This window comes from Aquarana catesbeiana, linkage group LG11 (assembly GCF_042186555.1).
Source record: "Aquarana catesbeiana isolate 2022-GZ linkage group LG11, ASM4218655v1, whole genome shotgun sequence".
Lineage (NCBI taxonomy): Eukaryota > Metazoa > Chordata > Amphibia > Anura > Ranidae > Aquarana > Aquarana catesbeiana.
In genome coordinates, this window is record NC_133334.1 from 280,211,755 (window position 1) to 280,235,718 (window position 23,964).

The following is a 23,964-nucleotide window of genomic DNA, read 5'->3' on the forward strand; positions in this document are numbered from 1 at the left end:
GTACAGCCAAATTAGCTTTCCCCGTACTTTAAGCTTTTTCAAAGGCTTAATATTTTATAATTTTTATATTGTTTTAACCTTATTGGGCATTTGCCCATTTTAATATCTATATAATCTTTTATGATTGTTTCCCCAGCAGGACCACTGGAGGTGGTTTTCTCCCAGGGGGTTGGTGCGCTGTGATTGATCAGTGTGTTGGTACCCTTTATCCAGGTTTCGCTCCTTAAATGTTTTTATTAAGATTTTATTTAGTAAAAGTTTGAAACATAAAATATACTCGCTGTGATAGACTCTGCCAAGACAGGGGCCACTGATTATGGCATATGGAGAGAGCAGATCATTCTCCAATGATGGACAACAATGCGATGAACGCTGAGAGTGAGGCTTGGGTTCATTCTCTGAATACAAACAATAAAGCCTCCCTTCTGGAGTGGACGGAAAACATTAATATTAATCTTGTACAGGGTAATAGTCAGAGGGAATATGGTGGCCCTTCTGCAGACTGGGTTGGAGAGGCTCCTTCGCTTGGGACAGAAATATTTATCAACCATATCCCTCAAAAAATCTATAAAGATAAATGAATTCTTCTGAATCAGACTGCTGGCACATTGTTGGTTTGTCTTCTGATGACTTGTCTAATGGACAGAATACACAGGCTTGTGTCACTCACATTGTGTGCTTCCTAGGTGTGACTTCCCATTGTTAATTGACTTGATTGATTTTGTTGATATTCTTGTTTCTGTCTGTTGGGTAATTGTGGCCAACTCTTATGCCCCGTACACACGGTCGGACATTGATCAGACATTCCGACAACAAAGTCCATGGATTTTTTCCGACGGATGTTGGCTCAAACTTGTCTTGCATACACACGGTCACACAAAGTTGTCGGAAAATCCGATCGTTCTGAACGCGGTGACGTAAAACACGTACGTCGGGTCTATAAACGGGGCAGTAGCCAATAGCTTTCATCTCTTAATTTATTCTGAGCATGCGTGGCACTTTGTGCGTCGGATTTGTGTACACACGATCGAAATTTCCGACAACGGATTTTGTTGTCGGAAAATTTTATAACCTGCTCTCAAACTTTGTGTCGGAAAATCCAATGGAAAATGTGTGATGGAGTCTAGACACGGTCGGATTTTCTGACAACAAGGTCCTATCACACATTTTCCGTCAGAAAATCCGACCGCATGTACGCGGCAGAGGTTCTTGTGATGGGATTGGCCTTGTGTCAACTTTAGCTTATCTAACCCTTATGTGATGTTTTGGGTGAATATTTGGCTTTATTCATGTGGTGACTGACCTACTTTTGAAGTGTATAAAAACCTGTATGTCTATTCAATCAAGAGTCATTCCTTTTGGATTTTACCTCAACATCTTGCCTGTGTACGATGCTTGGGGGTAAACGGGCTGGTATCGGCTCTGGGTCTGCTGGAACGGTTTGGAGAGCAGCAGGCACTGTTTGACAGAAGCACCTGTAGAAGGTATTTACAGCCGGTGCTCAAAGGTTACTAAAGAAGTGCATTAATGTGCACAGCCGATTTGCATTAGGGTAAAAACAGGGAGGGGGAGGCGCTGACCTGAGTGTAGTATTAAATTGATGACTTTAATAGGGTAAGATTAAAAATGCTTACGAGAAGATGCATGCTCGTCAAAGTTAAGTGCAATCCTGGCATGGCTCTGTGGGTCCCACCGCTGTTTCAGATAGCTGGAAAGGATTGGGCAACTGGCTGGAATGGATTAGTGTTTCTCCAGGAACCAGGAAGCTCCACGCTGACCCGGAAGTGACATCACCGGCGTCTAATTGGATCAGGGCAGGGCTGGAATCTTGTCAATCAGGGCTGCAGTGGTGAAGGATACGTACTCAGGGCTGGCTGCTCCTTCTTCTGGCCTCCACTTTACTTTGAAGAGCATGCATCTTCAATCATCTTGTGTTTTTAATCTTATCCTATTAAATTTATCAATTTAATACTACACTCAGGTCGGCGCCTCCCCCCCCCCCCTGTTATTTCCTTACATCTCTTGCAGAGTTCTGGACACACTCTGAAGGATGGCTGCCTTCCTTTTTAACCCTTAATACCCCTTTCTTTTCCAACCACCCAACTTATGGATACATCACCATCCAGCTATTACAGCCACAGACTATACCCCTAAGGTTTACTCCATTTGGAGCACCAGATAACACTAACTATACTAATTGCATTAGGGGGTGCACCCCAAGGCACAAACCCCGTGTGTGTATATCAGTAGAGCAGAGATTGTCATCCAGTAATTTTTTTTTTTTTACAATATTTTTACAATTTTCTTTTTAGGAGCCCCTAGGGGCTTTGGTGAAATATCAAGTCTGTCTTTGCAGCCTCAGCTGCACTGGACAGTGAACAAATGGGAAGTGCTCTTTGGTAAGGAGCTTCCTGTTCACAAACCTACTGTGGAATTATAGATTACCACCAGTGAGACCTGTTTGGACTTTATCTGAGGACTTCCCAATGGTCAGCATCTTTGTGGGACTGGCATGCTGGGATGGAAACCGCTGCTCTCACTTGGGTGCACAGGAGTTTGAGAGACTCCTTTTTAAAAACGTGTGACCGGGGTTTAGAGTCTCTTGAAGGATTTGGAGGATTGTACTAGCTAAAGCTTGTGTTGACCAACTTTTTGGGGTCATAAGCTTCCGGTAAGCTTTCTACTTGTCACAATAAGACGTGACTTTTCTTTAGGTTCCTGGACATCTTACATTTTTTCTCTTGGTGATATCTCCGCATTAACTCCAGAAGGAATATTACTTTAATATTGCACACAATTTCACTTGACATCACTATACTTCAATGAAAATGACTTTGTTATATTAATTTGGTTTAATATTTTTTTTTGTTTTTTTTGTTTCAGTTTATTGCATTTTTAAGTATTCACGTTTTGAGCCATACCGCGTAAGGTGTTTTTTGAACACTTTCGTTTTTAAGGATATAACTTGTTAGTACTTTTAAGTGTTGGTAATAACATTTATTTTGCAGAAAAAGAAAATAAAGAAGGAACCAAAAGAAGAGAAAGTGGGTAAACCAAAGAAAACCAAAGAAGAGAGGGAAGCGGCTATTGCTCTTAAAGTGAAGAAGAAAGAGGAGGAAGAGGCTGCTCGCTGGCGGTGGTAAGAATCGGATTCTAATTTCTGCAGGTAAACGCAAATGTCCCTTGAAGTGGACTTGTCAGGATAGAAAATTGGGGGCCACCACTGCGGCCTTGGCTTTTAAAGATGCATGCTCTGGAGCTGTCATCCTGTGACTTTACTCCTGAGTGAGCCACTGCCTTGGAACATAACTGTTGAGAAAAGTAGGACCCCTAGGGGTCATCTTACTAGTCTTGTGTAAATGATCTGGTTCCCGGGCAGGTGGTTTCTACACCCTAGAGGATCTCCACTCCTCGGCTTGTAGTTAATGTAATTGAAGTGCCACACCACTGAGAAGAGGTGTTTTGAGGGTCCAAGCGCCCCCTTTATCAGGGTTTTTCCAGTATGAATTACAAGCACAGACCTCATCAGAAGCTTGTTTGTCAGCCTTACCAGCTTTGGAGCAAACATAGAGCCAGTGAAGTCAGGAACCTTTAAAAAAAAATTCAACAGTAGTGCCAAGTCCCATGATTCCATCAAAACTTGCAAATATACCCATACTTTTTCCTTTCCTCTTACTGTCCAACAAGAGCTCTGCTGACACATCCAAGGCTCCTACCAGTTTAGATTTTGTTTTCTATTTCCTTTTTGTGAAAAGTAGATTGACAGCGCTTGCTCCTCCTAGTGGTTAATTTTCTCTATAGTTAATAACCCGGGAATTTAAGGTGAAACATGATACTAAATATTAAAGGAGTTAATCCTTATACCAACTTAACAGTTGCGTGCCAAACAAATTGAATAAACAATAAAGCTTTTGACAACGTTGCACCCCCTATGACGAAACGCGTCAAGCTGACTCTTTTGAACGTTACTTCAAGCCAGGAGGGTGGAACGCACATTGAATGTGGAACCACCACCACGTCCCCCCCCCCCCCCCCAACTAAACGGGCCGATGATTGCAATAGTGGCGTTGGTCTTATCGCTATGAAAGTTGTTTTTTAGTTTGTTTTTTATCAATAAACCAAAGGATTTTTACTCTGAGGAGCTCTGTTTTCTCTTCACCACGGGTTGTATATTGTCCACTCCTGGAGCCCTGGAGTCCTAGCCAGAGGATTTCTATCCCAGAGGAGACACCGTAAGCAACCAGAGTCCATGGGTACTGGGTCGGGTCACCTAAAAAGATCTACAGGCACAACTGACTGGTTGCTATAAGGCAAAAGGGTCCAAACCCATCCAGTGAGTCATGAATTTTACACTACCCCCAAGAGGTGGATCACCACAGTATTGGGACTTGGAGCATTATAGCACTTTTTGGCATAAAGAAAAGAACTACTGGCACTATACCACTATATGCACTTTAAAATATGTTGTACTATTGTCACTTTATCATTTATTAATTTATAATTGTTTATCAACATATGCACTGTAAAATATGATGTAATATTGTCACTTTATTATTCATTTTGTTTGGCACACAACTATTAAGTTGGTAGAAGGATTAACTCCTTAAATATTTAGTATCATGTTTCACCTTAAATTCCCGGGTTATTAACTATAGAGCAAATTAACCACTAGGAGGAGCAAACACTGTCAATCTACTTTTCATTCATTTACCCTACCTTCTGGGGATCATTTTAGACAGCATCAGCCCATATACATAGGCCAATTAAAGTCCAAGGCGTGTGAGTCTCGCCATACATATTTCCTTTTTGTATGTCTGATGTTGCATACATTGGGGGTTTATATACATGGAGCTTTATCAAAGGAGTAGACCTAGCTCCCTAGATTAGCCAGGTCACCATTAAAGAAGATCTGAACGCTGGAAGCCGGGTCCGAAAAAGGCAGGCAGTGGGCAAAGTACCAGTCACCATATTTTTTTTTTCCCCCCTTAACTGGTTTACCCATGCCTCCTTCTGTACTGTCTGTTTGTAGAGGAGGACATCTTGGTAGAGGCAGGGCTTTGCTTCCTTTTGTGAGAGTTTAATAACCGGAACAGTGAGCAGAACAGTAGTGACTACCATCACCAAATCTCATTCCTGGTACAGGAACTATGCTACAAACTAAAGTGAGGGAAAATGGACCATACCTTAAAAGCACTCTTTGAATGTGTGGTCTGTGAGGGGCTAGAAGGCTCGGAAAGGTTGAACTCATGCCAAAAGGACACCATACTTATAGCAGCAATGGCTTTTCATGACGCTTTCCAGGAAAAGGGCACACTGTAGGCTTAATCTTTTGAATAGTACCACCAGGCAGGTACTTGGTGCAGCTTTGTTGGACTTCAGGTGGTGAGTGTTCTAAGCTAGGATTGTGTGATCCCTTGAAGTGCATTCAACATTGTCCTTCGAATGCATGGACCACAAGACTGTCTTCCTGTCCTGCTTCAATTATTGTGCAAATGTTGAGATCTCCCGTATTTTTCTTTGGTTACGTCTGTTGCTCCAAACTGCGTTCTAAAAAGCGGTAGGATTTTTAATGCAATCCCCTGCAAACTCTGTCCAATGCAACCGCATTCTGGCATACTCCTTTCAGGTGGGATAGGTGGGTCTGCTTCCAGAAGCCTGTGCTTCAGCAATTTGCATTCAAACCTGCTTTTAGGCCTGATTCACACCTATGCATTTTTAGTGCTTTTTGCATTTTTCAGATTTGCACTACAGAACGTGGAAAAAAAAAAAAAAGCCAGCAATGTTTATAACACTAAAATAAAAAGAAACATTGTTTCTTTTTGTATCTTCCTGTTTCTTCATCTGCAGATCAAAAGGATGAACAAACGTTCCTCTGTTTAACTCCTTATTAACCCTTAATTTACTCTAATCAGCCTTAATTAACTCCCTATTCTCCTCCATTTAATATTTTCCTGCTTTTTTTTTTTTTTTTTTTTGTTCGTCTATTTTATGAACGATAAACAATTAAGTTTTTTTTTTGTTTGCTTTGCTAGTGAATATTTTTACACATATATATTAACATACATTTACACATTTCACATTGAAAAAGCGCAAAATAAAAAAAAAATGTATTTAATTTCTAAATAACTTTTCAATGCTTTTTACCGTTGCTGACAGCTGAAGTGAAAACAAAACAGTTGCGGTAGGTATCAGTAATTGGTATCGGCGAGTACTAAAAAAAAAAAAAAGTATTGGTACTCGTACTCGTTGTAAAAAAAAAAAAAAATGGTATCGGTGCATCCCTACTAAAAATGCTAACTGTCACATTGGTTGTGCTCTTAACCAAACTGTCAAACCATCCAATGGCTGGTGTCATAACTGATCACATGTGCAGCATCATGGCAGTTAAAGAATAAACAGAGGCCAATATGGCAGCTTCCTTGGCTGAAAACAATAGGAGGATTTACTTCCACTTTAATATGGAGTTGCCCCTGGCTGCAGCCTCCACTTTTTTTTTTTGGGAAGGCCTTCCACAAGATGTTGGCGTGTCTGTGGGAATTTGTGCCAATTCAGCCAAAATGAGTATTTTGAAGGGTCGGGTACTGGGTGACATTGGGCCAAAACGCAAGGCTCACAAATGGCATTCCAAAGGTAGGGTTGAGGTCAGGGCTCTGTGCAGGCTACTTGACTCTCTCCACTACTAAACTCACCAAACCATGTCTTTACGGAGCTGGCTTTATGATCAGGGGCCACAGGCTGGAATAGAAAAATACCTTCCCCCAAACTGATACCATGAGGTTGTAAGCACACAATTGTCTGTTTTTATTTTCATTTTCAAATTTTACAGTTTGACATCACAACAAGGTCACATTGATAGGGCAGGGGGGGAATGAAGGGGAGGGAAATGGGGGTAGGGACAAGGGGAAAAAGGGGGGGGCAGGGGATACAGGGGGGTACATTTAGCCTGGTCCGAGTGCGGACAACCATATCAACAGGGAGACATATCTACTTGTAATAACCAGGGCGACACCCGTCCTGTCCCAGACATTCGATCTATATGGATAGGCCTCCCTTCCAATCCGGAAGGGGGTAGGGTGTTCCTAAGCTTTAGATCTAGAGTCATTGCATATATGGCTCCCATAATGTAAACATAAGTTAACTTGAAGTACCTAGGTCGGTCAGAAACCTGGTGACCATCTAGGTAGCTCAAAAGTGGATACTCAGGTATCCTAAGGGTGTAACACAGCAAAAAATACATAACAATCAAAAACGAGGGGAGAAAAGAAATAGTAGGAAAGAAAAAAAAAAGATGGGGAAGGAGAAGAAAGCATGTGGAATAGTTCTCACCGGATTCGTTGATGTATTGGGTTTACTTTTAAGTAGAGCCTATAGTTGAAGGATGGTTCGCCTGGACAAGTCTCCAAAGGAAGGATCCGCTAAAGTAATGCGCGGTCTACCCTAGATGAGGCCATAGTTGTGTCATGTACGGGGGTTTTCCAGGCTGCCCATGTAATGTCGAATCGCTCACGAGTATTTCCACTGTCTGTTTTTATTATTGCTACGACATACCCTCAACTAGGAACACCTGAACTCCATAATTGGGCGGGTTCTCCACGGTTTCATGTTTTTTTAGGTTTATCGTTCTCTTGTTTTGTATTATACGCCTCAGTTGTGCAGAAAAGGATTCTTAGTTCTTACCACTGGCTGTAGGATGTAAGATCTTCTCCTTACACACCTCCTATTATATGCTTTGTGTTGTGGGAGGTGGGGAGCCGATTTAAGTTGCAACAATAAGGGGCAGTATTGATTTTTTTTTTTTTGGAAATTCTCCAAGGTGAAATAACAAGCAGCCCTTAACTTCCAATGGCTCCTGGCATCGGTAAGGGTTAATAAATCTTTCCGACAAAGAGCAATTTATTCTCATGACAGAAGCTGCACAATTTGACTCATTCCTTTGAAGCATCTGTCCATTGTTTCTGGGATACAAAGCAAAGGTATTATCTCTAGGCTGTTTTATAGCTTGGCTGTGAGAGAGATAAAAGACTTTTCTCCAGATCCAATATCAAATCTGACAAGATGGAATCAGGTGGACATCATACAGATTGAGGAGGATGTTTCAACTTTAAATAGATTTTCTCGTGGACTGGACACAGAGACTGATCATCTGCAGAGCAAGTCCGGCAGAAGGGTGACATAGAACTAATAGGGATCATTTTCTGAGTTTTCATGGTGTTTTTTTTTTTTTTTAGGGGCGCTTTAGACTTTATAGGTGTCTTTGGTCCAAGTAGGGCACTCAGCCGTCCAGGCAGCTAGAGTTGCCATAGGCATGAACATTCTGCTTGGCCAGGCACTTGCCTCAAGGCAGTGGCGAAAGGTGGGGGTGCAGGTAGGCATGGCAATACTGGGAGCATAGTGGTGATTGGAACATGCTTCTAACTTGTTCAATTAACACCCTTAAAAAAAGGCTTGAGTCTGCTGGGAAGGCGCTTGACCAACTCTTGGACATCTAATCTTGCCTCTGCTGCTTATGGCTGAATGTAGACCCAAATGTCTTAGCATGGCCTGCAGCCCAAAGATGTTGCTGTATACATGCTAGAAGTACCAACCAGATTGGGAGGGGGGGGGGGGGGGAGGATGCTTATCAGTTTCTCCACTTGATCTTCCATTTGTGGCTGGAGAAGCTTCAACGTTTCTGGGATTGTCAACTACCTGGTCCCGTTCTACACTCTGTGGTTCCAACTACAGGCCGCCTATATTACTGCTATATCTTGTGATGTAGGGGCACATAGAACCACTGTGCACAGGGCCGCTGATAAGGCAGTACAGCCTCCTGTACTGGACCCAGGCCCCATCAGTTCAAAAGGGGGCCCAGTACCTGCTGAGTAGGAGGGCCTGCTGTACTGTCATATTGCAGACACTGATCTTCAGCCTCCCTCCTTGCAGCACTACCAGCTTCTTCTCCTCCTCTTTCTCCCTCCTGCTGCACTGCAGGCGGTTTGGTTCTAGTGCATGTGCCACTTCCATCTGCTGTCCGGGCCCCTGTGTGCCTTTTCTCGCTCACAGCGCTGCTGGCTTGCCCCCCTCTCCTGCTGGCAGCTGCTGTAGGCACACGGATGTTTTAAGATTGAGAGCAGGGGGAGGGGCCAGTAAATGTCTTTTTCTGGCCCCTTCCTTTCCTGAATGAACACAGTGAGCGATCGGTACCTATCGCTCGTGTCCATTCATGACTGAAGCATAGTAAACTGTATTTCCTATGCTTTAGTTTGTGAATGAGCAGGAAGCCTCTGAGCATTTCCTATTCGTTTGTGCCACTGAGGTTGCAGGGAAAGGCAGTGATAATTCTATGAACTCGGCCGGGGGAGGGCCCTGTCAGGTAGGCTGTATGGGGCCCCCGTGATTTCTAACAGCAGCCCTGACTGTGCATAACTGCATCAGAAAGTACTCGTGTGGAACTCCACTGGCTGTTTGGGAACTTTGTTTCTTTGATTCCATTTTCTATGCATATTGATGTAGAGCGGAGAATACAGTTTCTTAGAGAAAACAATTTTTTTTCCTCACAGTATGTCTTAACCGAAGAGGGGCTGATTGTGAACAAAAGCACAACAGAACGATTGTTCTTAGCTTGATTGCATTTGTTTACAAAATCCAATTATCCCAACGTTAATTAGAGCGTTTTCTTATGGCATTGTACATTAGAAGTCCTCTGTAGCATAAATACATTTTTGTCTTTTGAAGAGCAATTCAAAATTCTTCCACTTCTATTTTTTTCATATTAGACTAACAAATATTTGTAAAGTGAACTCATTGTAGAAAGACTTATCTTTGCAGTGTGGGTGACGGCCTAGTAACAAAATGTACACTATGGGGAAGATTTACTATAACCGGAGAGTGCAAAACCTGGTGCAGCTGTGTATAAAAACTTGGTGTCCAGTTATTTTCGTCAAAACTTAATTGGACAAGCTGAGATTAGATTTTGGTTGGTTTATATGCAGAGCTGCACCAGATTTTGCACACTCCGGTTTTAGTAAATCAACCCCTAGGTTGGCAACAGTTGTTGGACGCCTGACCATTACACCTAATCTGAGGCTGTTGGACATCCCATTCCAAACAATAGGCGTTAAAATGGAGTTGCTCTCCCTTCCTTTTTGTGTCTAACAGCTTCCACTCTTCTGGGAAGGCTTTCCGCAAGAATTTGGAGTGTCTATGGGAATTTGTAGAAAAAAATTGGAGACATTACTGCGCTAAACCCAAATGTGACCAAAAAAAGCTGCTAACACTGAAACAAAGTCCAAACAAAATGTGAAAATCAAAAAGTGTAGCGCTAAATACAGTAATATGACAGTAATAAACTAAAATAATAAATCGTACCAAAACGTATGTTGTAAATATGTAAACGTGAAAGTCCAGTGTTCACGTGTGTGAACAGGGGAATGTGAGAGTTCAAATATAAAAGGAACTACTGAAAATAGTGTCCATCTAATACGTGACTTGTGAGTCCTCGTGGTATAAATAATGTGTGACTGGCTGTGAAGCTGTTGAAACTAGGAAATCCTCTGTCGAGAGTATGAATGGGTACTCTTACCGGATAAGGTGGACCACTTACCAGCGGTTAAGAGTTTGCAGAAAGAAGGTCACTATACATGGGATGGTCCCACTCCTTGACAGTAGTAATCCAGCCGACGTTCCTGGATGTAAATGGCTCTCAAGCATGGAACCTCCACCCAATAGGGGAACCGTCTCGTAAAAAGAGCCACGACGGGGTGGAAGGATGGGATGCGCCTTCTCCTGAGTTCAACCGCCGTCTGCCTTTAGGGTGGAGGTTCCATGCTGCTTTGAGAGCCATTTACATCCAGGAACCTCGGCTGGATTACTACTGTCAAGGAGTGGGACCATCCCATGTGTAGTGACCTTCTTTCTGACAAACTCTTAACCCTGAGGCATTCGGCTTACACAAGCCTGATTGACCCACTACTGCTGGTAAGTGGGTCCACCTTATCCGGTAAGAGTACCCATTCATACTCTTGACAGAGGATGCTTTAGTTTGTGAATGAGCAGGAAGCCTCTGAGCATTTCCTATTCATTCATTTGTGCAGCTGAGGTTGCAAAGAAAGGAAGTGATGAATCTATGTCCTCGGCCAGGGGAGGGCCCTGTCAGGTAGGCTGTATGGGGCCCCGTGATTTCTAACAGCAGCCCTGACTGTGCATAACTGTATCAGAAAAAGTACTCCATGTGGAACTCCACTGGTTGTTTGGGAACTTTGTTGCTTTGATTCCATTTCTATGCATATTGATGTAGGGCGGAGAATACCGTTTCTTAGAGAACTTTTTTCATCACAGTATGTCTTAACCGAAGAGGGGCTGATTGTGAAAAAAAGCACAACACATTCTGTCCTTCTTTCCTCTCAGACTAGAGAGCAGCTATGCTGGCCCATTTTCTCTGCTGCCAATTCACAGAAGCCTTTATATTTTGTGCATGAGTTCACACAATACAAAGACTTCTGTGATTGGGCAGGGGGAGGGGCAGCCATAGTAACTGCACCGACTACACTGGAAGGGGCTGAGACCACCAGAGTCCAGCGTCAGAGATCCGGAAACTATGCTGCTGACGTACAATAAACATGTCAGATATACATTACAGAAATAAGCCCAGGAGGTGGAAGGCAACCTCATTGGACTTAGATTGTCTTCATTTTTTACAAGTTGCTGCTTCTACTGGAACTCATTAGCCTTGACCCAGCTGATGTTGGTTTTTCTTAATTAGAATTCTTCACTGTAATACATTTCCATTTGCCTGACATCATATATTGACTGGCTGTATTTAGTTTAAAAGGCTAGGTTCACCATTAAGTGTGTTATATGGTACACTTGTATTTAAGGTGTGACCTGTTCCTAAACACCATTACAACACCATCACAACACTAGTACACCTCTAGTTGATCTAAACTTGCCTACATTTGCTTGCTTCATCCCGGGACAGTGGAACCACTTCTAAAAGTACAGATAGTTGGCTGGAAAGGTACCCTGACTGATCTAAATGTCGTCATTACCCTCATCCTATTATTTTTTTTGCAGGTGGGAAGAGGAGAAATACGAAGATGGGGTCAAATGGCGATTTCTGGAACACAAGGGTCCAGTATTTGCTCCACTCTATGAACCACTGCCCCCGGATGTGAAGTTCTACTATGATGGTAAGAAGTCTTGTCAACTATTGACATTTTAGCTTTCCAAGATATTGGCAGCTATATCTACATAAGGTCTTTAGATCCTGAGATGTGGAACAAGCTAGGGAACCTCACATCTCTACAATCCAGCACAGGACACATTGTGCTGGCAGCTGCTGTTCATGGGCATCATAAGTGTATTGGCATAACGCACACGTAAAATCTGAATTTTCTCGGAGGAAGGATATTTATCATAAGAGGGGTTTGAGAGGTGTTAACCCAGTAACCAATGGGTAGATTTCTCAGTTTTCATTGTAACTGTGCAGACTATGTGCTTGTATCCTGCCTGTTGGAGTAGAAGTGTCGGACTGAGTGCATTATTAGTAGATAATGTTTGGTGGTCAATGGAAGTAAAAAATTACACCCCTGTGGTTAGGTGGAGGAGGTATAGTTCCTAATCATTGGTATTAATGGGAGGAATAGTGCCGCCATCATTGGTGTCAGCGGGAGGAATAGTGCCCCCCGTCCTTGATGTCAGCAGGAGGGTTAGTGCCCCCGTCCTTGGTGTCAGCGGAAAAGTTAGTGCCCCCGTCCTTGGTGTCAGCGGGTGGGTTGGTGCCCCCGTCCTTGGTATCAGCGGGTGGGTTGGTGCCCCTGTCCTTGGTATCAGCGGGTGGGTTGGTGCCCCTGTCCTTGGTGCCAGCAAGAGGGTTGGTGACCCCGTCCTTGGTGTCAGTGGGAGGGTTGGTGCCCCCATCCTTGGTGTCAGCGGGGGGGTTGGTGCCCCCGTCCTTGGTGTCAGCGGGAGGGTTGGTGCCCCCGTCCTTGGTGTCAGTGGGTGGGTTGGTGCCCCCGTCCTTGGTATCAGCGGGTGGGTTGGTGCCCCTGTCCTTGGTGCCAGCGGGAGGGTTGGTGCCCCCGTCCTTGGTGTCAGTGGGAGGGTTGGTGTCAGCGGGAGGGTTGGTGCCCCCGTCCTTGGCGTCAGCGGGTGGGTTGGTGCCCCCGTCCTTGGCGTCAGCGGGAGGGTTGGTGCCCCCGTCCTTGGTGTCAGCAGGAGGGTTGGTGCCCCCGTCCTTGGTGTCAGCGGGTGGGTTGGTGCCCCCGTCCTTGGTGTCAGCGGGTGGGTTGGTGCCCCCGTCCTTGGTGTCAGCGGGAGGGTTGGTGCCCCCGTCCTTGGTGTCAGCGGGAGGGTTGGTGCCCCCGTCCTTGGTGTCAGCGGGAGGGTTGGTGCCCCCGTCCTTGGTGTCAGCGGGAGGGTTGGTGCCCCCGTCCTTGGTGTCAGCGGGAGGGTTGGTGCCCCCGTCCTTGGTGTCAGCGGGAGGGTTGGTGCCCCCGTCCTTGGTGTCAGCGGGAGGGTTGGTGCCCCCGTCCTTGGTGTCAGCGGGAGGGTTGGTGCCCCCGTCCTTGGTGTCAGCGGGAGGGTTGGTGCCCCCGTCCTTGGTGTCAGCGGGAGGGTTGGTGCCCCCGTCCTTGGTGTCAGCGGGAGGGTTGGTGCCCCCGTCCTTGGTGTCAGCGGGAGGGTTGGTGCCCCCGTCCTTGGTATCAGTTTTTTTTTTTTTTTTTTCTTTTTTTTAGCACTCTAGTGTAACAGTCAAGAAGCTGTAAATTAGTAAGAGAAAAAAAATCTTGATTTGTTGTTTTCCTTTGTACGTGATTAGTAGCCATGGATCAGCCCAATTTAGAGCCTCATTAAACAGATTAATACAAATTGACTTCTTAAGAGAGGAACTCGGCCCCTCCATCATTTAAAATGCTGATTTATGCATTGCATTTGGCATCGCAGCGTTTGAGGTTACAGAAAACTATTTCCAAGCTACCCTGGTGTTCCAAGGGAGAGGAATAATCCTTTTACATTGAGATTTCGTAAACTTGGGGAAAGATTTTGCAGCAAAAAATGAAGTTGTGGCCTTTAGAAAATCAGTGTATGCAGAAGTCAAAGATAGTTATTTCCAGTTTGTATATTCAGAGGAAATTAGATAAACTTTCTGATTTTAATTTCTTTTAAATATAGGTTCCTTCTCGGGTTCAGGGTTTCAAAAAAAATTTTAAAAGCGTAAAAAAAAGTGTGCACGTTCTAATCTCAGCTGCTGAATAACTTCTCAGCTGCTGATTAACTTTTTTTTTTTTGTTTTTTTTTTTTTACCCTGACAACCCCCTAGGGATGAAAGAAACAGTTTTTAATTTTCCTGTAATTTTGGTGAAATGCATTGCCGATGCAGGAGGTGACATTTAAGCCCTTTTTTAAAATGGGCTTTAAATTGCTTCTAAAGGTTACAGGTCCTTTTTTTTTTTTTTTTTTTTTTTTTTTTTTTTTTTTTTTTTCTTCAACCATTCTTGCCTTGTTCTAATACCTCCAAAATGTCCCCTTATTGGCCCCATTATAAATAAGCAGCTCAATGAGTAAAATCAAGAGTTTCTACTTGGAAAAGTTTGTAATTTTTAATCTTGTAATTTTGCAAACATTTTTTTTAACAAACTGTTAAATTTTTCGCTAACAGAGAAAAAAGCTACAAACAAGTAAGATGGGAAAAACACAAAAATCGTTCAATATCCATATTTATTCCCTAAGCATGTATAAAATGTAATCGCATATATATAGCTATACATGCCTACATATATCTCCTCCCCGTCTTATAAAAATACTATTGTCATTGTTTTTTTTTTTTTTAAACCTTAAACTCCCTCAAAGGAAAAAAAAAAAAAAAAGATAAAAAATAACTATTTAAAAAATGACCACAAATCCTACAAACCACAATTGCCCTTCCTTAAGCGGAGCCTTTGGTATTAAATATTGCATATAAAAATTTCAATCTTTAAACAGAAGGTGCTTTAGGCTCCTTTTCCCCTTGCCAGTCTAGTCATCCATAATTAAAAGCCTTTTAAGTTTTAAGTGTGAATTTCCCTTTAAAGTTAAAGGGGTGACTCACCCCCCCCCCCCCTTTACTCACTGCTCTCTTTAGAGGGGCCATATGGGGGTTCAATTACAGATGGACATCCTGAAAGCACAACTAATGTTCTATGACTGTGTTATGGGTGCACCAGGTTTTGTCAATTACAATTTTTCTACCAAAATATAAAAACCTAGAAGCAAATTTTATACCTTCCATTTTACCTTTTATATTATACTCTCTCCTTTATGTTCCATTCCTATCATTCCTGCTCCTCAGTCCAGGCTCCTCTAGCTGGTGGGACTACATGCATTGTCTGCTGAAATAGAAGAGAAGGGTCAGAGCAGGAAAAGTTGACATAAAATCTATATATTATGTCTCTTCTGATAAAGTCAAGATGAAAAGGCATGTGGCAGCCACGGGAAAATTGCCCGGCACTTAGGAATAGGTGAACAGATGGAAGATGGTGCAACCATGCAATATTCTGATCATTTAGTATATCAAAGTATTGCAATACAGTAGTTAAGCTTCAGCAGCATCGAGAGACCCAGTCCCTAGGTAGCACCCTCCTAGCTAGGTTGCTAACAGTCTGAGGCAAATTTAGTATGTTGGCTACTCTGTAGCCAGTGGAACAAAGTTTCCTTTTGGCTCTTCTGGGTTCTGCTGGTTACAGGCTCTGCTGATTTCCCCTGATTTCTGGTAGCTTCCAGAATTTAGCGGGTGGAAGAGGAAGACCCTCGCTTGCATTTTCATACAGCCTCAGCCAATCCCTGGCCGTAAGAATGGGGCCAGTAGGGGGATGAGGTGTATATGAATCAACTGGGTCCTGGAACAGCAGTGTCCTTGTCCTGAGGGACGAGACCCAAACTTAGAGCTGGGGCACGTACTGTAGCTGAAGTTTAAAGGTGACCAGCTGGGTACCAGCTCCCGCTAGAGCTAGGCGACCCACGTCCAGAGTTCCTGAAAGCAGTTGAAGGAAATCCATAAAAAAAAACTAACCTGGAGGCATCCAGTACAGAAGGTGGCTGGTACTGCAGGAAAGCATTCAAGTACCCAGGGCACAGTGAGTTGAAGCCTGAAAAGTTAGTAGAGACCAGACTGTCCTTGCCAACCCTTGGGAAAGCTAATTCAAGTTGCCAGCTCAGGCCTTACTTTCGCAATGGAGTTTTTTTTTTTTTTTTTTTTTTTTTAGTACTAGTTAAGTATTTCATGGCTCACCCTGCACCCTACCCAAGTTTAATAAGCAATAAATCCGAAAAAGACCCTTTTTGTCTGGTTCTTGCGAAGCTACCATGTCTCTGGCTGCTTGCAAATGGGAAGAGAATTCGGGACAAACAGTGGGACCCATTTGGGGTCGGTGCACTACACCTACCTATACACTACACTGTATGGACAAACCTTTATACACACCTGACCATCACACCTATTGACCTGTTTGAGCTTGTTGGACATTGTAATCCAAAGCCATGGGAATTAATATGGAATTGTCCCCCACCATTTTGACTATAGCAGATCTCGCTTTTCTGGGAAGGATTTCTTCAAGATTTTGGAGTGTCTGTGGGATTTTGTGCCCAATCGGCCAAAGTAGTATTTGCAACCTCTGCTACTGACATTGTTCACCTCAGAGGTGTTCAGTAGTGTTGGGGTCAGGGCCCCTGAAGCTCCTCCACAGCAAACTCATTGCGCAATTGTCTAAAATGTCTTTTGTATGCCGTAGCCTTAAGCCTGGTATACACTAGAATTTTTATTTCCGATTAACCCAGTTGGCTGAAGGAAAAAAACCTGAAGCGCTTGGGAGGAGCCACTGTACTATCAATCTGATGTTAGTACGGCAATCTTCCCCCACTGAGCTATTGTGTTCTGACGGGGAAAATTAGCCTGGGTAGGAAGAGGAAGAAAGTGCCCAGTATAGTAGTTTCCCCTTGACCTATGGATTTCTTCCATGATGTCTTTGAAAGCCATCTCGAGTCTGAGAGCAGTTAGCCAAAATCATGGTATTCCTCAAATGAAAGACCACACTCTGAACTCCATTGAGGAGCAACGCTGGATCCTGTGCCTCTTCCTTTTTTTCATAGCAATAAAAAACAATTGGAAGGTTCCTAGCCTACCCAAAAATAGGAAAGTGATTGCCTGGAATTCTGGTAGGTAAAGTTTAAAACTCTTCTATTTGTTATATTTTCAGGTTAACTATTTCCAGTTTTGGTTTAGTCAATTTTGCTTAAATAAATTATTGTTTTACACAAACGTACATTGGCATTCGTATGAAAAATGTAATGTTTCATTTTAAAATGACCCGTTACAGGTAATCCATTGAAGCTGAGCCAGCAGGCAGAGGAGGTGGCTGGCTTTTTTGCACACATGTTGGACCATGAATACACCACCAGGGACGTGTTCCGGAATAACTTCTTCTTGGACTGGAGAAAGGTATTGCTAGATAGTACCCAAAAGGGATGATAATTGGGTGTAAAACCATAGGTCAACGCTGCCTTCTAGAAACATGTATTCTAATAGTGAGGGAGGTTTAGAACTTTTGTCGGCTTTTTATTGAGGTCTGTGTCCCCATGAGGTGACAGATGTGGGGACACCAAGTATTGGAAGCCGGTTCTAACCCTTCACTAGCCAAAAAAGTTGTGACTAGTGTTGGGCTGTAACAACTGTTAGTTTCAGCATTAACTTTCTTCTAGATGGCCAGTTTACTGTTCTTCAGACTTTAGGGGGGGTTGAAGTGTGGCCAGTGGGAGTAGAAAATGTCCTAGCATCAGTGAGGGTAAACAATGCCCCATCTTTAAAATTGGTAGGAAGAATAGTGCCCCATCATTGGTGCCAGTGGGGGGGGGGCAGTGCCCCCCTCATTGGTGCCAGTGGGGGGGGGCAGTGCCCCCCTCATTGGTGCCAGTGGGGGGGGACAGTGCCCCCCTCATTGGCGCCAGTTGGGGGGGACAGTGCCCCCCTCATTGGTGCCAGTGGGGGGGGGGACAGTGCCCCCTTATTGGTGCCAGTGGGGGGGGGGACAGTGCCCCCTTATTGGTGCCAGTGGGGGGGGGACAGTGCCCCCCTCATTGGTGCCAGTGGGGGGGGGGGGGACAGTGCCCCCCTCATTGGTGCCAGTGGGGGGGGGGGACAGTGCCCCCCTCATTGGTGCCAGTGGGGGGGGGGGGGGACAGTGCCCCCCTCATTGGTGCCAGTGGGGAGGGGACAGTGCCCCCCTCATTGGTGCCAGTGGGGAGGGGACAGTGCCCCCCTCATTGGTGCCAGTGGGGAGGGGACAGTGCCCCCCTCATTGGTGCCAGTGGGGAGGGGACAGTGCCCCCCCTCATTGGTGCCAGTGGGGAGGGGACAGTGCCCCCCCTCATTGGTGCCAGTGGGGAGGGAACAGTGCCCCCCCTCATTGGTGCCAGTGGGGAGGGGACAGTGCCCCCCCTCATTGGTGCCAGTGGGGAGGGGACAGTGCCCCCCCTCATTGGTGCCAGTGGGGAGGGGACAGTGCCCCCCCTCATTGGTGCCAGTGGGGAGGGGGGAATAGTTCCCCCCCCTCATTGGTGCCAGTGGGGAGGGGGGAATAGTTCCCCCCCCTCATTGGTGCCAGTGGGGAGGGGGGAATAGTTCCCCCCCCCCCTCATTGGTGCCAGTGGGGAGGGGGGAATAGTTCCCCCCCCCCCTCATTGGTGCCAGTGGGGAGGGGGGAATAGTTCCCCCCCCTCATTGGTGCCAGTGGGGAGGGGGGAATAGTTCCCCCCCCTCATTGGTGCCAGTGGGGAGGGGGGAATAGTGCCCCCCCTCATTGGTGCCAGTGGGGGGGGAATAGTGCCCCCCCCTCATTGGAGGAATAGTGCCCCAAGAACCAAATAAAAGCAAGCAAAGGGCTGCAGTTTGGAGACCTCTGTCTTTTGAGCAATGACCAGATCTTCAATTGTCAGACGCACCCCCCCCCAAAAGCATAGTGCTCCAATCAATGCCACGGTCAGGGAGCGTGAGTGTTGGAGCATGGACTACTTGAGATTCAATCTGTTGCTCTCACACAGAGCTTATAGTGGTAGATTGATGGCACTTGAACCTTAGGTAGATTTACTTGGGTACCGATTGATGTATAGTCTATGTATAGTAGTGGCATTCCAGTGGGGGAGGGCCATAAGTGATGGGTGAGCTTCTTTTGTGAACTGAGGAACTGGAATAGTGACCTCATACTCAAGAAATGTGAGTGAAAATCGAAGTGCCACACCAAGATTTTTTAGTCTGTATATTCCATGCAGTTGCTACAGCTAACACGATTCTGAGCTTGTACGTTGTCCTCTTCATCGCGGCTTAAAATAAACCATATCCACTGGTAGGAACTTAAAAGTTCAAACTGTTTGAACATTCCACTAGCTGATGTGACCTGAACTAGTGCTGAGTGTTCAAAACTAAGTTTAGACTTTCAGTTCTATTTCCTACCGGTGGATACTGTTTATTTTAAAGTTGAATTCTAGGAATTCAGCTACTTTGTAAAAAGTGAAGGCACGCTACGAGTTAAGTCCAAGGAGGTGCATGACATCGCTTGAACGTGATCTCTATATCTAATGGGTTTATGGCTCTGCCAAGGCATACACTGATGCTCAGGGCTGTGAGAAAAGGGGGAGAGGCACACAGAGCAGCTATGCCCACATCTTCCCTCTGCTGACCATTCAGAGAAGCCTTTGTATTTTGTGAATGTGTTGATACAATACAAAGGCTTCTGTGATTTGGCAGCAAGAAGGGGAGGGGCGGGTATAGCAGCTGCACAGACTCTAATGTTGAAGATGCTTAGTATCCTTGTCGGGCTCCTGGAAATGGTGATAGTGATCGAGAGTGCACTAAAAGTCAGATATAAACAATCGATAAGCCCTGGAGTGGTCTTGCACCTCCTTGGACTTAACTCGGTGTGACTTCACTTTTTAAGTCCCAGGAGGTTCATGACATCTCATGGGCTTATTTCTATTATTTACATCTGATGTTTTATTGCTCTCCAGGTAGATGGCTATCTCGTTATTTCCGGGAGCCCGGTGCTGATGCCTCAGGGCCAAGTATCTTTAACTTTGGAGACGGTGAAGCTGCTATGTCTGCTCCTCCCCATCCTCCTGCCCAATCACAGAAGCCTTTGTATTATGTGAACACATTCACAATATACAAAGGCTTCTCTGAATAGGCAGCAGAGGGGAGGGGCGGGCATAGCTGCTCTGTGTGCCCCTCTCTCTCCTCCCCGAGTGTCAGTGTATGCCTTGGCAGAGCCATAAACATGTTGGATATAAATAGAGATAAGCCCAGTAGGTGTCCTTCACCTCCCTGGTCGTTACTCAATGTGCCTTCACCTTTTACAAAGGAGCTGAATTCCTGGAATTTAGCTTTAAGCCTTGTGTGGTCCTCAAAAAGTGTTGGCTAAAGCACCTGCCATGTTTGGAATAAAACCTAATTTCAGACTCTAAAATTTGGCTCTTCGACTTTCACACTCAGACCTCACACCGAGAGCGGTGCTCCTGATCTCCAGCATATTGCAATGGAGTAAGAGAAAATACTGTGCTTGCAAATAAAAAAAAAAGATCAAATACTTTGTAGCAACCTGACATTGATGCAGTAATAAAAAAATCAAAGGAAAGGTTTAGTCGGACTTTAAAGCACTCATTTCACTAAGATTTAAAACAAAATTCTAGGAAGCCTGGTGAAACCCTTTTTTTGGCCCATGTGTGACGGAGGGCAGTGTGCTTTGATCTGAACATAAGGGGTGTCTCTTGTGGCTCTGATAAATGACAAGGATGCCTCTTCCTTCCCGGAGCTGTGGAAGATCTCTGCTTTGCTCTCCTGACCCGCGCCGGGCTCCCTGTCTCTTCCTGCGCAGTGTAGCGGATGCGCCTGTCAGCGCCGGGGCACGGATCTCACAGCACGTCTCTGGCCAGACATCTGCTTTGTTAAGAGTCGCTCATGAAAGATGCATGTGCAGCGTTTCCTCTCTTGCCTCTCCACTTCTGTACTCATATATTTTTTACATCGCGCCTTACATCTTAAAGGATGCAACTCTTGCCAATTAGGAGCCCCCATCAGCGGAGCAGGGAAGGCCATGTATAATGCAGAGCTTTTGAAGTTGGTAGGAAGATTGGCTTGAGAAGGCATCAATACCGGGCAGGAAAAAAGACAACTTGTAATAACCGTGTAAAACGAGATTACATCGGGGCGGGGGAGGCGGCCTGTTTGTAGTTGTTTTTTGGCTCTATAAGTTCTCCTGTTTTAAAGGATCAGTCCATGCAAAGCTGAGATTTCTGCTAGAAGTAGATCTGGGTGGGCAAGTTAAGGGCTGGATACTTGTGCCTCAAGAGACTCTTTGACTGGATCTTACTGCTGGAGTTTAGTGCTGCCCATGTATATTGCGGTCTTATTTTACCTGCTGCAGAAGGAAAAGCCTCACCTCTGTTCATATAAAAAATATAGATCATATGGTGCTTTTCCAATGAGTTGCACCAGTCCAAACAGTTATAGACATCAGTTGCCCATGCAGGGGTTCTTACACATCAGTATGAATAGTCAACTGAAAATGCAGATTCCCTAGTCAGCAGGTCTGCTGCTCTACTTACCAGTCCCTCTGACTGTATTGTCCACTTCTGGTTCCTCTGTTTCTGGTCTGGTTCTTGGTTCTCGTACTCCTGGCTCTCCTGGTTCTCTCGGCTCACTCAGCCTTTAGTCGACGCACCCTGCTGCACGTCCCACTCCTGGCCTCTGGATAGGGGCTCTCCTGGCACCCCCGATAGAAGCCAACATGACTCTTGGGTTGAGACCTTCTTGACATATAAAGGACATATACCTCCAGTTTTCCTACCAAACCTCTTAACCCATACCCTCCAAACTGCCCAATTACCCAATAAATGACGTGACAAGGTTTTGGAGTAAAATGGACTTACGGCCTTTTATTTTAAACCTCAACGTATCTTAAATAGATAACATTTAAAATAACCATCAACTAAAACTTCTTTATACCTTGGTGGTCTTTGAGGGCAACGACACAACTTGGTCACTGCGATCAACTTCTTTTAAAACTTAGGCCACCAGTCACAAGCCACTGACTCAGAGTTGGCACTCGACATACGCAGTGACCTACCATTTTTTTTAACCCCTTCCTGGTTAAACCCCTCGTTAACCGGAAGGTACCCGGGAACCCCGTACCACAGATGGGTCCCAACCACCTTGTATATCAGCCTTCTCTTCCTCCAAAGACCCACCACTACCGGGCTGTCCAGACAGCCCAACTGTAATACTGACCAAACATTGGGAGGGTGGGTGGGAATCTTCACCCTCTCTGCTCTCGACTGACGTCACTTCCTGTTCCTCCTACACAATAACTTCCCCCAGGATCCTCCCGACTCTTGACCACCCCCCTTTTCTTAAAGGGGAGCCTACTGCACTTCTGTCATGTCGTCCCTTCACCCATGCATTCTATTACTTTTACTCCGGGACTCTCTGTCTCTTGACTCCTGTCTGGGGCTCCTCTAATCCTTGAGTGAGACGTCTTGTCTCCAAACTGGGAGCTCTGAGTGGATATGTGCAGATCAGAAAATTTTGGCTAGTTTCGGATAGATTCTTCATGTTATAAATTTTGTTTCGTTGATGCGTTACGCAATTTGTTTAGTTTTCGTTTGTTATTTTCTAACACATTCCAAATTTTTGGAGTGATTCAAATCGGTTGATCATTTTTCGACCGATCCAAATTCTATGGGAAGACTAGCTGGTTGTTAAGGAGTAGGCTGAGAATCCGGGCGCCGCGTCCATAACAGACGACTCCTCAGCTGTCAGTGGGCTTCCCCACGGTCAGAAAAAAGTAAACAAAAGAATGCCGGCAATGAAAAATTCAGAAAATAATTTTTTGTTGTAAAAAAAACCACATGGTGTTCTCCTCCAAAATGAAAAATACCAGACCCTTATCCAAGCAGGCAGCCTGGCAGGTCAGGAAAGAAGGGGGGGGTGGTGGAACGAGCGAGCACCCCCTCCTGAATCATACTATACCAGGCCACATTCCCCCACCCTCCCAAAAGCACCTTGTCCCCATGTTGATGGGGACAAGGACCTCTTCCCCACAACCCTGGCCGGTGGTTGTGAGGGTCTGCGGATGGAAAAGCTTGTCGGGCGGGGGCTTATCGGCCACTGGCCAGAGCCCCCCCGCCCCAAAGCACCCCCATGTTGAGGGTATGTGGCCTGGTATGGTTCAGGAGGAGGGGGGGGCCATTCACTTGTCCCCATCCCGCCCTTTCCTGGCCTGCCGAGCTGCATGACCCCCACGTTGTATTTCCTATTGCTGGCACTCTTTTGTTCACATTTCAGCTCTCAGCGGGGAAGCCCGTTGACAGCTGATGAGTCATCGGTTAAGGACGCGGCTTCCCAACCCACTCCTTAACCAGCTTTTTGTCACACAGAATTCGAATCATTGATCGTTTTTGTACCGATCTGAATTCGAATCGTTTCTAAAATTTTGGAATTCGTTAAACGAATATACGAAACTAGATTAAACTAATTTCAGCGAAATTCTTTACTATTAACGACCCTGCACACTCGTATACTCTCACCGGCTACAGGCACCTGGTAAGATCCAGACACAGGACTGAAGGTTCTGTCCCACCCAATACACTTTGGAACCTTCAAACTCCAGGCCCAGTAAGTAAAGCTGGCTATAGAGTGTTTTGTCCTTCAAAATGCGGACTGAACAAAAAAAAAACTCAGATCCCTGTGTCAACACGTAAGATTTGGGTGCAGGGATCTCTCCTGCTGCGCCATTGTATTCTTCCAGCAAAGATGTTCGTTAGACTCCTCTGGACTACAGTTCCCACAGTGCAGTGCTACCTGGCTGTCCATTGAGCTCTTCCTGCTCAGCACCTCCCCCTCTGGCTGGAAACAGCTGTTGACCAGTTCATTGCCACAGGGCAGCAGCTACACAACAGCTGCAG

At 45.2% G+C, this 23,964-nt stretch overlaps 1 protein-coding gene across 1 annotated transcript in view; it reads left to right on the forward strand.

Annotated features, from left to right (window-relative positions):
• LOC141112835 (DNA topoisomerase I, mitochondrial-like) overlaps positions 1–23,964 on the forward strand; it is a 125,821-nt gene that overhangs the window by 25,543 nt on the left and 76,314 nt on the right. Inside the window, exons 5-7 of the mRNA XM_073605917.1 lie at positions 3,009–3,139; positions 12,052–12,167; positions 17,331–17,452. Of these exons, the coding sequence (XP_073462018.1) occupies positions 3,009–3,139; positions 12,052–12,167; positions 17,331–17,452 (369 nt within the window). The remainder of the gene's footprint in view (positions 1–3,008; positions 3,140–12,051; positions 12,168–17,330; positions 17,453–23,964) is intronic.